This window comes from Antechinus flavipes, chromosome 6 (assembly GCF_016432865.1).
Source record: "Antechinus flavipes isolate AdamAnt ecotype Samford, QLD, Australia chromosome 6, AdamAnt_v2, whole genome shotgun sequence".
Taxonomy (NCBI): Eukaryota; Metazoa; Chordata; class Mammalia; order Dasyuromorphia; family Dasyuridae; genus Antechinus; species Antechinus flavipes.
In genome coordinates this window covers 210,625,816-210,641,950 of record NC_067403.1, presented here as the reverse complement: position 1 = coordinate 210,641,950, position 16,135 = coordinate 210,625,816, and the positions used below count along the sequence as shown (strand labels likewise).

The 16,135-nt window shown below is 32.8% G+C and overlaps 1 protein-coding gene across 4 annotated transcripts in view; it reads left to right on the top strand.

The window, feature by feature from the left end:
- SBF2 (SET binding factor 2) overlaps window positions 1–16,135 on the top strand; it is a 464,636-nt gene that overhangs the window by 196,889 nt on the left and 251,612 nt on the right. For all 4 annotated transcript variants that reach the window (XM_051964776.1, XM_051964778.1, XM_051964777.1 and 1 more), the window contains 3 exons: window positions 5,740–5,862; window positions 7,284–7,394; window positions 10,348–10,453. In XM_051964776.1, coding sequence (XP_051820736.1) covers window positions 5,740–5,862; window positions 7,284–7,394; window positions 10,348–10,453 — 340 coding nt within the window. The remainder of the gene's footprint in view (window positions 1–5,739; window positions 5,863–7,283; window positions 7,395–10,347; window positions 10,454–16,135) is intronic.

Genomic DNA, 16,135 nt, shown 5'->3' with positions numbered 1-16,135 from the left:
TGATTAACTAATGGATTTAAGCTGGTTAGGACTAGATGATCTCACAGGTTCAAAGTAGCTCTATCACTATGAATCTGTGAAAACTAAGACTACTCTTTGAACTTAAATGGAGATAATTCGGGAAACTATTACTAATGCGTGATCCAATGAAATTTTATATTTGCAGTGACCAATAAAAAATATAACACATAGGAATTTCATGAAGAAAATTTTTTGTCACATACATGGCTTATTTTTCCAGTCAATACTCTTGAGTCTTTCTGACATGTTTTAGCTCCCCAAAGCATATATAAAATAAGTTTTTAGGGAATGTAAGCATTAGAAAACTCAGCTCAAGATAATTCTTAAAAAAAAAAAAAAGATTATTCTATTATTTCTAAAGCAGGAGAAGATATTATGTCAGAGGTATGAGATGTACCAACAGGATGCCTGTGGCCCACAATACTCACTACTGTCTCAATTTAAAAGTTTAATTGGGAAGTATTTAACAAAATATATAAAAATGCAGTAAATCATGGATAATGTTAATAATTGGTTTTTTAAGTCAGTTACGTACTCATAAGGTTCCTTATATATGTTTTAGTGGCCCCCATTTCTATGTGAATTTGACACTATGCTTTACATGATCAATTGAACATTTGTAGAAATAATAAATTATTGCCAAAGTACCCTAATGCCTTTCACAGACCAAACCCATGTTACATCACGAGCTGCAGTGTGTATTTTTGTCATAAAGTACATTTTGCTTGGAAACAGAGAATGGGAATTTATCTTTAAACTTGGAACATCTTATTCTCCTGGGGTGAATATTCTGAATTAAGAATAAAAACATCCCATGATTCACAACAGACCTACAAAATGAGAATCAACATCTGTAATGAGAAGTGATAAAGATAAAAATGGAAATTTTTTCTCTTTACTGGTTTATGGGACTGGGTATTTTTTATTTCCTGTTGTTGATTGTACCATTGAGTTTATATTTCATGGAAGGAGACTTTCCAAACATAATTTTGAATGTTTTATTTTCATTGTTATTAAAGTAGGTTAATTGCCATTTATTTTAAATTGTTATCTGTTTGCACTTATTTCTAATAGTACTCCTGGGGATTTTTTACAATGTGGATATCTTTATCTTTTCCAGGAATTTTCATCATTCCTTTGTCATTTTGAATTCATTAATAATCATTTGAAGCATATGATTCATTTTTTTGTAGCTACTTATTGGTAATTAATGTTCTTCAGATATTGTTATTTCCAGGGATTCTAAAAGCCAGCCTAATTTCTACATATGCTTTGTAATGAAATTAAAGTCCTAGAAATTTATATAGTGCACCTCATTTTGAAAATTAAATGTGAATTAATATTTGTTTTGGAAGTCTTATTTCTTATTTATTCATCAAGAATTTCTTAGAATAATAGAATTTAGAGCTGGAAGGGAGCTCAAATGTCTTTTGCAGGCTCATCACTTTACAGAAAAATAAACTAAGGCCCAGAAAGGTTCAGTGACTGATTCAAGGTCACTGTGATAGTAAGCAGCAGAACTTGCCTTTAGAGACTAAATCCAGTGTTATTTGTACATACTAAGTGAGCCATTGTAAAAAGTCCAAGTTCTCATCACCTCTTAACTGCACTATTGCGTAAACTACATAGGCATGCAGAATGTAACATAACGTACATAATCAAGCAAAATAAATTCCCACATTTGAACATTCCCTATGTCCAGTAATGTCTTCCTTATTCTGAATCTTGAGTCCATCATTTCTGTCAAAAAGTAGGTAGTGTGCTTCATTGTCAATTCTTTGAATTTTTGGTCATGCCCTCATCAGAGTTCTGAAGTCCATTGAAATTGTTTATCTTTACAGTATTGTTTTATAAATTGTTCTCTTACTTCTTATTCCTCCTTGTTATGTACAGTTATTCCATGATTTCTCTGTAACTGCCCTTTTTATTATTCTTTTTACACCAGGATGTTTCATTACATTTATAGTCATAGTTTGCTTAGCTGTTTTCCAGTGCCTGTTAGCTTCCAGTATGTTGCTGTTACAGAAAGTGTTACTGTACTTATTTTTGTGCATGTGGGTCCTTTTCCACTTGCAGCACACCTGGGTCAGAATGTCTATATAGTTTAGTACTTTGGACATAGCTCTGAGTTACGTTCAAGAATGGTTGGAGCAATGCACAGCTCCACCAACAGCACATAAGGAAACAATGAAAAGCCCAAAAAAGTAATTCCACAGAAAATTAAAAGTGAACAGCAAAAGCTGCTTTCTTCTCCTCCAACTCCTGCCTTGCCTTTGTGGACTCCTGAGTTGTGGCAACAGCAGTTCCTGAGGCAAGGGAATATTGAAACTTAAGAGGATAGGTAGACTTCTAACCTTAGTCATTTTCCTACTTTGCCATCTTTCCCAATTGAATTAATATGTGGGGAAATTTGTTACTTTAATTTTCATTTTCTAGTTATTACCATTTTGTTACTTTTTTTTCATATACCTATTCACATCCTTTGATCATTAGTATTTGAGGAATAGCTTTTATTCTTGTGAATTTACATCAGTTGCTTATACCTATTAATACCATTCTGTTGTTATTTTTATATGTCTTGGAAATTAAACCTTTATCAGATAATTTTTTTTTGGTTTTGTTTATGTGGAAGAAATTAGTTTTATATAAATAAAATTGTCTCTTAGTTTCTGTTATTTTCTCTATCCTTTTTTGGTTATGAACTCTTCCTCCATCTATAAATTGGAAAGTTAAATTCTTCCTTACTCTTCTAATTTCTTTATAGTGTAATTTTTAATATGTAAATTATAAATCCATTTGGAATTTATATATGGTTTATACCAGCATTTATCTAAATCTGATCTCTTTTACTTTCTAATTTCCCCCATAATTTTTGTTAAATAGGGATTCATTACCCCGTTTGGTCATTACCTCAGAAGACATATGGTAATATGTTCACCCTTTTAGGAGATGTATATTCAGGGTTGGATGACCAGTTGTTGGATATGTCATAGTCAGAAGTTTTATTAGATGATTTTAAAGACCCATTCAGTTCTCAAATCCTGTGAGTCTGCAGCTGCTTCCCTTCTAGGTAAGGATAAAGAACAGGAGTCCTTATTGTATCGGCTGGAGTGATCCAATGAGCATCTAGTGATTGTCCATCTATCCTCTTAAGTTTCAATATTCTCTTGCCTCAGGAATTGCTGTTGCCACGACTCAGGAGTCCACGAAGGCAAGGCAGGAGTTGGAGGAAAAGAAAGCAGCTTTTGCTGTTCTTTTAATTTTCTGTGGAATTACTTTTTTAGGCTTTTTATTGTTTCCTTTTGATTGCAGTTTTTTTTTTTCATTTGACACATTATTTTTTAAAGGTTTGGAGGCAGAAGTGTGGAGAACTGGTGTTGGCCACAACCTTTCATTGCTTTCTAATCCCAAGAAACGTAATCCTTAACCATATATAACTCCCCTCCTGTGCTTTAATTCACATCACTGTGCAAATGATCTGTATATTCTTTTAATTCTGTTCTACCCACTAATAAGTCTGACTAACACAGGCTGGATTTCTTATTAGAGAAAGAGTAGCTAGGAGGGACAGTGAATAAATGAGCGTCGGACTCAGAAAGACCTGAGTTCAAAGAGAGCCTCAGACTCTTAACTAGATGTCTGGGCTTGGCCAAGAGATTTAGCCTCTTCTCAATCTCAGTTTCCTTATATGTAAAATGGGGATAATAAATTTCCCATCTAATAAGCTTGTTGTGAGAATCAACTGAGATAATATATATACAGTGATTTGCAAACCTTAAAGTGTTATGTAAATGCTATCTGATGATAGCATCATGATCACCTTATTCAGACGAATGAAGAGAGAAATTGTCACTGCTCTGTATTCCAGGTTCTGTCCACTCTCTCCCAACAAATACTTGTAAAATGTGGGACCACAACTTTCCTCCTGTAACAAAATGAAATAATAAATGAGAAAATTCTCAGAACTAATATAGACAGCAACACAACTGTTACTGGTACTGCAAGCTTTTGATCAGCAAGGTCTGTCTTTTTAACTTAACATTTGCATAGGTCTAATACAGGTCATTAAGAACTTAACATTAAGAGCAGGACCAGGAGATCATTACTTAATTCAGCAACAATACTATATGATGGTCAATTCTGATGGACCTGGCCATCCTCAGCAATGAGATGAACCAAATTAGTTCCAATGGAGCAATAATGAACTGAACCAGCTACACCCAGTGAAAGAACTTTGGGAGATGACTATGAACCACTACATAGAATTCCCAATCCCTCTATTTTTGTCCGCTTGCATTTTGGATTTCCTTCACAGGCTAATTGTACACTATCTCAAAGTCTGATTCTTTTTGTATAGCAAAATAATTGTATGGACCCCCCCCCACATATATATATATAGTATTTAACTTATATTTTGACATATTTAACATGTATTGATCAACCTGCCATCTGGGGGAGGGGTAAGGGGAAGGAGGGGAAAAGTTGGAACAAAAGGATTTGCAACTGTCAATGCTGAAAAATTACCCATCTTGTAAATAAAAAGCTATATATATTTAAAAAGAACTTAACATTAAGAACTCGATAAACATAAGTTGGCTTTGTAAATCATACATGTTATCTATTGGTTTTATTTTTTTAAATCATTTAGCAATATATGCCAGGAGTTATTGGACAAGAGAGAAGCTTAGAATGGACCCAACCCAAAGAATATCTGTTGTCCTTTAATCACTTATGCTCCATAGTTTGTGTTTGCCTTTGCCCATACTAAATAAGTAGTGGCATACATGCCTTCCATACCAATCTAATAGTTCTGCTTGGAGCTTCTGAGAGACAAATGAAAATACTGTGCAGTCACATCCATGTGAAAGATGAGACCAGAAATCCAGAGAAATTAGTTTCTCCTTTGTCCTGTTCTGTTTCTAAGAATAATGATTTTCCAAGTAATAATGTTTGTTTTAGTTGCCTGGTTTCCCAAGTTCCTATTCAACTCTGAATCCTCTAATCTTATAGGAGTGACTGTTTTAAATAAATAGTATAAAATATATAGCAAATTTTAACTTTCAAATAGAGTTTCTATTTAGATAATGATGTCTAGTAGGTGTTTTTTTTTTTCCTTCCCAACTTTATGTTTGGTTAAATGGAATTTGAAAGGTTGTTTATGAATAGTGAATTAAATAGTCCCTATTTTGACATTTTTAATGAGCTATAGTCTTAACCTATCATGATTTTCTATTATGTCCCCTAGTCAGAGTAGATAACTGATGACCTTGACAAGCTGCTTTTGCCAGAAAAATTCATCAGATCTTGCATCATCTTTTGGGGAATGAGCTTCTCTCACTTAGCTTAGGATGATCCTTGGAATACTCTAAATTTGACAACACAGAGTCAGTATCAAACTTCTATAGGTCATAGATTTAAAGTTGGAAGGAACCTAAGCTAAGCCCTATTTAAAAGTAGAGAAAATGGCAAGGTAGGGAGAAATGACTGTTTTGGCTGAGATAACAACACAAATATTAAGTGTTGGGGATTCTGTGACTTCAGTCAGTCTTTAAAAAAAAATCCGTACCAGGTTGCCTTTCTTAAAGTAACATTTTCCCTGGCTTCCACTTTAAAATTGCCTTTATCTGGTTAGGAGGTGCAGGTTTAAATCTTCTGATGAGCTGGAACCAAGGTCAGTACTTCTTTCTGTTTGTTAATTGTTCTGTCTCTGTTTTCTAGGGAACAAAACAAGAAGATGTTGAAGGTGAAGAGGAGGTGACTGGTTTAATTCAGCCTGCAGAAGTGTTTGCTCCCAAAAGCTTGGTTTTGGTGTCCAGATTAGATTATCCAGAAATTTTTAGGGTAAAGAACCTTACAGCTGTCACATATGATCTGTGCTACTTTGCAAATCTGTTGATGTTGATGACAACTTTATTAAATTTTAAATGTCTCAATGTGCTTTAAGAATTTCCCTATAACAGGAAATTAACCCAAACTGAATAGAATCCTTGTCTGATGGATGAAAAGCTTGATAAATTAATGTGAATATTCTAAATCCCTGAGAACTTAATTTCTGATCTTTTATTTGCTCTAAATTTATGACGTATAATTTTTATCATAAAGAAATACTTTTTAAATTATTCCAAACAAACTTGACTTTTGGAAAAATGTAGTAAGCATGAAGATGAGCTCTCAAGTGTAAAGCAGGGAAGCTGTGGAGGCTTTGACTTCTCCCAGCAGCAAATACAGTTTGAGGCTTAGGGTTGAAAGAGACTTCTTTCCTTAAACACTGAGTATTTTCACAAAAGCAATTATTTTTGTTTGTAGATATTCATAATTAAATAATGATGGCATGATACATGGGTTAGAGCAATAATTCACATACTCCAGAAACTAAATGACAAGAAAAACTAAGAAATATTGATTTGTCAGGATTGCAAAATTGTGTCAAATATAGGTGAAAATTTAAACAAAGAAAAACAACAAAATCTATAAACATTTATTTTTTAAAAGTTGAAAAAAATTCTTAAGTCTCACATTTTGTCACCATTTCTGTCTCTCATTGCAATTCTATCCCAGCTTTTAGGGAAAGTTTTTTTCTTAACCTAACCTGAAACACTACAATGACTTGCTTCTTTTCCTTGGGAAGGTACGATTGGGACTATGATTTGATTGATATTGGGAATTCCTAGTAAGGAAACTCTCTTTTCAGAGTCAGGTCTGTAAATGCTCTTCAACTTACAGATTAAGAGTTATCCGAGACAATGAGAGTTCCTTGTCTAAGGACTGTCATCAGTCTGAATCAGGTTTTGTGCTCAGGGCTTACTTCTCTATATAAATGCTAATGTATTTGACTTAAATAATGACTATAATAGATTAAATATTATTGTGGAACAAATGTGTGAAATCTATAAAATATAAAACTAAAAGAAAATTTAAAATGTTTGTTTTTAAAAACTTGGAGGAATTTTGTTAAAAAAAAAAACAACTTAGTAATTTTTCTCGAGGTTTAATGAAAAAATTGGAAATTAAGCAGAAAAACCTGTTTTGCAAAGGTTCTGTTGTAGTTAAAAGATGTAGATCATAAAAGAAGGATATTTCCTTCTTGAAATTTTTTATATATTTATAGTAATTATATATTCATAGTAATTCATAGTTATATGTTATATAGTCATAGTAACATATCCTCATTAGGCTCAAGGAAAAACTTGAATTTTTCACATATGATAGAGAAGTAGTTCTTGTGCTTTTGTATTCATTATCTGCCTTCATTTTATTTGCAGGCTTGCCTGGGCCTGATCTACACTGTGCATGTGGATAGTCTGAATTTCTCCTTGGAGAGTCTCATTGCAAACCTCTGTGCATGCCTTGTCCCAGCAGCTGGGGGTTCACAGGTAAATGCAAGAAGAAGGGAGCTGGAGAATGGATTATTTTTACAGTTAATTTAATTAATGAAAAAAGCAAAACATAAATTCTTGTAATATTTTTCTTCTAAAAGAAGGGGATCGTAGTTTAGCTAAGTACTGTCCCCATGGCCTACGTTACAAAAAGACCAAAAATTCCATGTTTTACTTAGGTCATAATGTTAATCTTGGTGATGGATTTCCTTTATGAGAATGGCATAATAGCAAAATAGATTATTTTGTAATTTGAACTCTATCAAAAATGTCATTTGAAATATGCACATATACATAATTCTAGTAGAGCTATTTATTTAAAAAGCTGGATTCTCCAAATTTTTCTATCCATTTTACTTTTCTTAACTTTATCTTTAGCTTATAGTTCTAATTAGACTTTTAATAATTTTTTGTAAAAATAAGATATTATAACTACAATCCTTTATTACATGATTACTTAACATTTGCAAAAATTTTCTCTTTTCTATCACTATCTTACATATAAATAGGGCTATTGAATTAAGGAAGAAAAGATGCAAGAGCATAGGAAGGAAGGAAACACATAACTAAATAATAATAGCAAATCAAATAAACTCATTCATAAAACAGGAAAGGATAACAGATTTTATTAGAAAACAATCCCATGGTATGTCACTTATAGTCAAGGCATTTAAAACATAGAGATTTACAGAGAGAAAATGAGCTATAGCAAAATCTTATGTTTCTGCTGAACTTAAAAAAAAAGCAAGAATAGCAGTCATGATCTTAAATAATGCTACAATAAATATGGAAAAAATTAAGAAGAGGCAACCAGGGAATTTAAGCCAAATTATACTACTAAAAACTGTTATAGAGAAAGAATCAATATCAATAATTAACATAGATGCACAATTTAGTATCTAAATACTTAAAAGATAATTTAAGTTGTAAGGAGAAATTAAAATTGTAATAGTGTAGGACATTAATATCTTCCTTTCAGACTTAGAGAGTAATAATCAAAAGATAATAAAGAAATTAAGGATCTAAATAGAACTTCAGAAAAAGTAAAGATGGTGATTGTCTGATGATTACTAAATGGGAATAGAAAAGAATTTACATATTCCTCAGCAGAATGTACCACCTTTACAATTTACAATATTGATATATTGGGGCATAAAGACTCTACCAATGAAAGTAAAAAAGTAGAAATAATAAACATATTATTGATATATCATACTACAATAATAATTGCATTTAATTAAATGTCAAAGAAATAATTTTAAAAGTTATTGAAGATAAAATAGCATAATTCTAATAAAACAGTGGGTCAAAAAAAAAAAACAATCATAGAACCAATAGAAAATTCATCTTAGCAAAAATTAGGGCATATACAAAAATCTTATGAGACGCAGCCAAATAGTTCTGAGAAGAAAATTTAAATCTCTAAATTCTTTCATCAACGAAAGAAGAAATCAGTAAGCTGAGCAAAAAACTTAAAAAAATAAAAACACTTTGAACAAATCATAAGTTGCCAACAAAATAACAAAGTAGAAATTCTGGAAATTGAAAAGATTTATAAAATTGAAAACAAAAAGACAATTAAGTTGATAAATTAACCTGGGAACTTTTTTTAAAAAGTAATAAAATAATTAGTTGCCCTGATTTGAAAAGAGAAAGGAAAAAGATTTATACATAATTTAAAAATGAAAAAAGAAATTTCAATTGAAGAGGAAATAAAGGAAATTGTCAGAAATTCTTTTGCATATGTATATGCTATTAGTTGGTCAACTAACATTTACTAAGTTCCTAGAGCATGCCAGGTATTGTGCTACGTGCTAAGGATATAAAGAAAAACAAAAACAGAAAAAATGAATCCCTGTTTTCAAGGAGCTGACAGCCTTAATGGGGGAGACAACATGCAAATAATTGTGCAGATGTAGGATAAATTGAAGGTAGTTTCAGAGGAAAGGTATTCAGATTAAGAACTGGGTAAGACTTCTTGCTGGAGGTTAGGCTATATCTGAAACTTTAAGGAGCCGGGGAGGCAGAGAAGGGGGATAACTATTAACATGCTTAGTGTTCAAAGAGCAGCGGGGAGGCTGGTATTATAAGATCACATAGTAGTACGTGGTGGGGAGTTGAGTCTAAGAAGACTAGAAAGGCAGGAGGGGGGCCAGATTTTAAAGGGTTTTAAGAAGATTTTATATTTTCTTGGAGTTTGGATTGCCTTTTTTTTTTTAATAGGCAGTGTTTTGTTTTTTTTCTCTTGAACTGTTGTTGAAGGATTTTAAAGAACATTCTTGGGGCAGCGATCTGGCGCAGTGGATAGAGCCCCAGCCCTGAAGTCAGGAAGATCTGAGTTCAAATTTGGTCTCAGACACTTAACACTTCCTGGCTGTATGACCCTGGCAAGTCACTTAACTCCAGTGGTCTCAGCAAGAAAGAAAGAAAACTTTTAAAATTACTTTCTTACTTTTCTCTTAAAATATCATATAAATATACAGAAATAAAGAATTTTTTTAAAAGAAAGAGATATTAACTCAATTCTTTAAGCATTAAATATGTTCATTTTCTACTAAGTTGTATTTGCTCTCTCCTGCTTTTGTGTACTGAATTTTAGTCATATAGCTGTTTCATTTCTGTTGTTACATCTTAAACTTGAAGCTTAGTGACTGGCACATACATTTTAAAAATGCTTGCTAATAGATTGAAAAGCATTGCCTTTGCTTATTTAGTTTAAGCAAGTTAATGAGTAGCTTAGCATAAGATAGAGCAGTTCCAGAGACCTATTCCCCATTTCTGTCTAGAGAGTTATTTTAGTATCTGCAAAACAACTTGAACTAAAATTCTAAAAGATAATGAAACTATATTCTTAAAGTTGAAATGTAAAACCTTAAATATGGTAGACCATGTGTTTGCAGATATTTTCTTCTGTTTACTCTAGATAAAAGAAATATTTTTTTTTCCACAGAAACTATTTTCCTTGGGAGCAGGTGACAGACAATTGATACAGACTCCTTTACATGACAGTCTTCCTGTCACAGGCACCAGTGTGGCTCTCCTGTTTCAACAATTGGGTATGTCTATTTGGGATTCTATAATGGTTTCTGAAGGAAGATACTGAGAAACTTTTGATTTTTAGGTCAGGTCACCTATCATGAATCATATAAAGCTTTTACCATATAGATTTTTCTTTCAATATATTTTAACAATTAATTTATTAATTTAATAATTAATAATCTGTTTTTCTCCTTTCAGAGTTTTATTGATATTTAGTTCTATAATATGTTAGTTCTGTTATTCATTCATAAGGCAAATAAAGTTAAATATATTCTAATTTTTTTTGTGCTATGATATGTCCTTAAAAAAATATAGCAAATTTTGTAGGAGGCAGCAAACTTTATTTTTCCTTTTTCTCAGAAACCAAACCAGCAAGCTTCAGAAAGCTACTACCTGCCATAACCTTTTCTGTTTCCAGCAATTAGAGCTACTTTAGCAGCCAAAGGAACTGCACAGCCCACAACCTATCCCAATTCTGAGGTTTCTTAGAAGAGTCAGCATTTGAATTTATTCTTACAGATAATATATAGTGTAGCCTACAATCTTGGCACTTCAGTTTGTACTATTGTTTTATATTATACTTTTCCCCTGGAATCTTTCTTCCTGAAACACTATTTTGCAGCCTTCAAGGGAATGATTAAGGAAAGGGGCTAGGATTTAGACAGATGAGGAACAGTCAGAGTAGTATCAATGCCAAAGCTAACTTGAATATTGGTAAGGAGAGATCCTGATGCCTCTCAGATAGATTGTGTGTTCCTCTCGTCAGCATTAACAGCCCTGGCTGTTCCTCACACACCGTATTCCTTCTTCTGTCAATGGCCTCCTTCCTAACTGCCACCTCTTAGAATCCCTAGCTTCTGTCACAGCTCAGGGCGAGTGCCACCTCCTCCAGGAAGTCATTCCTGCCCTTCCCCTTCAGTACCACTAGTGCCTTCTCTGCAGAATTGCCTTGTATTTATTTTGCACATCCATAGTGTCTCTACCAACTCAGTTTGCTCATCTATAAAATGAGAGGATTGGGCAAGATGACTTTCGAATTTCTTCCCTGTCCCAGATCGATATTTAAACTTCCACATGGAATCTCCTGTGAGTGTAAGCAGCAAGAACTGTTTCATCTTGGACTTTGTATCTTTATTTGGCAAATAGTAGGTGCTTAATAAATAAAAAGCTTGTTAGTGGTCATATTGTGAGGGGCCTTGAATGCCAGAACAGAACTGTTTAGATTTTATTTTCATCGATCTCTGTTAGATTAATAGTAAAATAATAGATCATCAAATAAACAAGAGATAGTAGCTCGATTTTTATTTTCTACTTCTCAGTGGGAAGTTATTGCAGGATGAAATCATAGAAGGTTTTGTGTAATAGTCCTGGTAAAAGTTGTTGAGATGTTGGACTTTTTCTACTTGTTCATTTCAAGTGAATGGCTGCAGTTTGTTGATTTCAACTTGTCAGTACTAAGAGGGTAGAACTGAGTGAAAATATGCTTTTTCTAGTTATATCTTTGTAATTTGTAAAGATTATGGCTTTGTAATTTTAAATCCTCTATCTATCAACAGCAAAGAAAAGGAGACATGTTTTGGGTCTGAAAATGGAAGTTAATGGAAATTGATGCATGTATTAATTTTTCTGTCAGAAAGAACAGCCTACTCCTGCAACAGCCAGAAATTGTTGTAGCAATGTTTTAAAATATGCCCCAGATGGCAAAGGAAGAAATAATAGAATTTTAAATAAAGGACAGGAGTTTTAAAAATATATGCTGAACATTAGTCTTGATCTTGGCTCACTGAGTTCAAAAAGAAACAAAAACAGCTTATTTTTGAGCATCTTGGAAAAAGGTAGCATTTAGCATCATTTGATGTCACAGTCCTGATATATTACTTTTGAACTGAATATTCTATACTTGAAAGCAAGTGCTCAGATAAGATCTTATGTTTAACAGTCAAAGTCTGTTCTTTATCTTGCATTATCTTTTTTTATTAATTTTTTAATTAATTGGGAGAGTAGGCTTCTGGCTCACCAAAATACACTGGCATTACCAAAGAAACATGTGGCTCATTAGGACCAACAATTTTTGATTTGATAATGAAATCCATTTCTGAAAATCTAGTTTATATTTTCAAAGACATTTAAAGACATTATTCATAATTAACAATAGCAGTGAAATATAAACATTTGTAGTTTTCTTTCCAATCTTGTGGAGTGGCTCATATGCATCTACAAGTTGGAAAAAAAAAAGTTTGATTTAAATTGCACACTAATCTGTTTTTTAATTCAGAAAGCTTAACATAATCAAATTGTTTTATTTCTTTGGCTAATATTGAATAAATGAAACTACAAGAAATTGTCTTGATTCATTAAAAAATATCATGAAAGAAAATGAAATTGTGTTGCCAAAAAATATTTTTGTCCATGACAGTAAGTTTTGAAAAATATTTATTCTAAATTACAATAATTTTAAATTGTCTTTATTTAAAAACAATAAAAATTTTATTACTTCATTTAAAACTAATTCAATTACCTTATTAAAAAACTTTATTTTTTTGTATCTTGCATTTTTAAAATTAAAAGTTAATGTCTTTTTGCATGATGATTACCACAAAATAGTCCCGTGCCCAGTATTGTTCTTACCAACAAGCAAACAAAAACTGTTACGTTTAACTCATCAAATAAAGCAACTAATATTGATAGCACATGTAACATTCTATATTTTTAGGGCAGCACTACCCAATAGAGAGGAAGAAACATTTTCAGCTTTATACATCTGGAATTAGCATTGGACATTCTGTTTTTTCAAACTTCTATTTTCTATTGAATAGTAATATATTCATTGTGTATATGATTTTCCTCAATTTGAATAAATAAGAAAAGGTTAATTATCTAAATTTTAAAACTGCTGACAAGTTGTCAATTATCAGCTTCCAGCCTCATTCTTTCCTCTAAGATCACTGGCATCCAGTGGCAAAATAAAGGTCAAAATGATTGGCAGTGGCCCAGGAGGCATTGGGTAACCTTGGTCTTTCTAAATTAAGGTCTTTCCAGTTTGCCTTAGGCCATTGAGGAGACAAAGGAGGGCCCAATTTACCCTCCCCAATTATCAGTCTGTGCTTGGAAGATCACTAGAGTTTCTGGATAGTTACTGTTTATTTTAAGCCATCAAAACCTAAACTGTGGGTCATAGATGTTTGGGCCAGGCCTGTTATTGGTCATTCAGTAAAAGCCAGAATGATTTGGGTTCAAGCTTTTAGTCAAGTAGCTCCATTTAAAACACAATAGACTTTTTAAAAAACTGTTTCCTCATGCCTGTCAACATGACCTTTGTCTTGCCACTGGATTCTGCATAACTTAGGAGGAGAAACTGAGTCTGAGGACTTTAAGCAACTCTGCCTCATTCAAATGCAATTCACATGTAAGTCAAGACATCTACTTGAGTTATCACTGATCCGCCTCTAGAACAAAGGAAGAACAACAACAATTTGAGAGCAGAAATTGTCTTTTTTTTTTTTCAGATTGGTATTGCCAGCATTTTGCCACATAGTATCTGGCACCTAATAAGCATTTGCTAAAGAATTATTGGCTAAGTTTTTGGACAAGTTGTAAATTTTAACTTTATATACTTATGTACTTCATTGATGATAATTTCTAGAAATAAAAGTTAACTAGTCTATCAGACTTAACTAAGGTCAATAGAAGTATTTAGTTTGAAAAGAGCTTAGACCACAAGCTAAAAGACTTTGAGCTATTTGAAAGAAGTTAGTTACTCAAAAGGATCTGATCTCATCAATTTGAGCGTTCTGTCCATTTTTGCCTTTTTCCACCCATTCATGCCAGACTATCCTGTATTCCTCTTGCTTAAGTCTTTCCAAAAGTTCTCTATTGGAGACCTAACTGGTGTGAGGGAGGCTTTTCCTCAATATTGCAAAGGTACCAGTGATAAACCTGCTTATAAAACTGTCACCCCTCATTTTTGCCACATGGTTATTTTCTATTCCTGTCACATAATTCTTTATTTCTTTTCATTCTATGTGATACTCTGCTTAGATGTATTAGATCAACAAAAGTGCTTTGCAATTTTCCAAAAGCAATCTGTTCCAATCTCATTCCCTGTTCAACTTCAAGCACAACTCATTTCCATCTGGATTTTTTGTCCCAGATATATATGCTGCTGGACAAACCATAGAATATCTATGCAAATGCAAGTTAAATTCTGACCAATGCATTTCTTCATCCACTTGATCTTTATTATGTGGATGGATACCCCCAAACTTTTGAGGAGCTTTATGCAGTCAGCACAATAACATCAGCCAGCAACAGTGTCTTGGGGAACCTCAGTATCTCCAGGTCTAACTGGATTTGGATAATGTCCATACCTTCAGTAAACATATATTTCATTGTTTTATTACTGTCTTGGTGTTTATTGTCAGACATTCATTGAATATGATTTTTTATATTGTTAATTACTCCAAAGAATCTTGAATAATCTTGATGTGTGGATGGAAGACATTATAAAAGAATTTACAAGTTAGTACTTGGTTCTACCAAATCAATTACTTTTCTTAATTATCAATAAACAATAAGCACAATGAGTCTTTATATTCTCTACATTTTTAAATTAATTGTAAGGTGTTAAAGATGTATAAAGAAGTAATCATTGTTGAATGTCACTTTGTGAGACCCTATTTATTTCCAACTAATACTCTCAGCAAAGACATCTTCAGCCTGCCATAATTTGTATAGCTGAAAAGTTGGTAATTATTGATATGCTTTTGGTCAATTTATTTAATATTAAGGTCTTAAGATTTTTTCCATACCTTTGCTATTTTCCTCTTCTTCAAATACCATGTATTTTGATCCTTAACTGTGTTTGTAATTGTATTATATTAGAGGTGGAATCAAGATGAAAAAGTGATAGGAAGCAGTACAATTAGCTCTCCTCCAAAAACTCTTCCAAACAAATCTAGAAAATTAACAAAATGAACTCTTTTCCCTCCTTTTTTTAAATTAAAGCTGTTTATTTTCAAAATACATACATAGTTTTCAACATTCACCCTTGTAAAATCTTGTATTCCCATTTTTTTCCCTCCTTCTTCCCACCCTCCTCCTAGATGCCAAGTAATCCAATATATATCAAACATGTGCAGTTCTTCTATACATATTTTCAAAATCATAATGTTTCACAAGAAAAATCGGATTAAACAGAGAAATGCAAATTAAGACAACTCTGAGATACCACTACACACCTGTCAGACTGGCTAGAATGACAGGGAAAGATAATGTGGAATGTTGGAGGGGATGTGGGAAAAGAGGGACACTGATACATTATTGGTGGAATTGTAAATACATCCAGCCATTCTGGAGAGCAATTTGGAACTATGCTCAAAAAGTTATCAAAGTGTGCATATCCTTTGACCCAGCAGTGTTTCTACTGGGCTTATATCCCAAAGAGATATTAAAGGAGGGAAAGGGACCTGTATGTGCAAGAATGTCTGTGGCAGGTCTCTTTGTAGTGGCCAGAAACTGGAAACTGAGTAGATGCCCATCAATTGGAGAATGGCTGAATAAATTGTGGTATATGAATGTTATGGAATATTATTGTTCAGTAAGAAATGACCAGCAGGATAATATCAGAAAAGCCTGGAGAGACTTACATGAACTGATGCTGAGTGAAATGAGTAGAACCAGGAGATCATTATATACTTCAA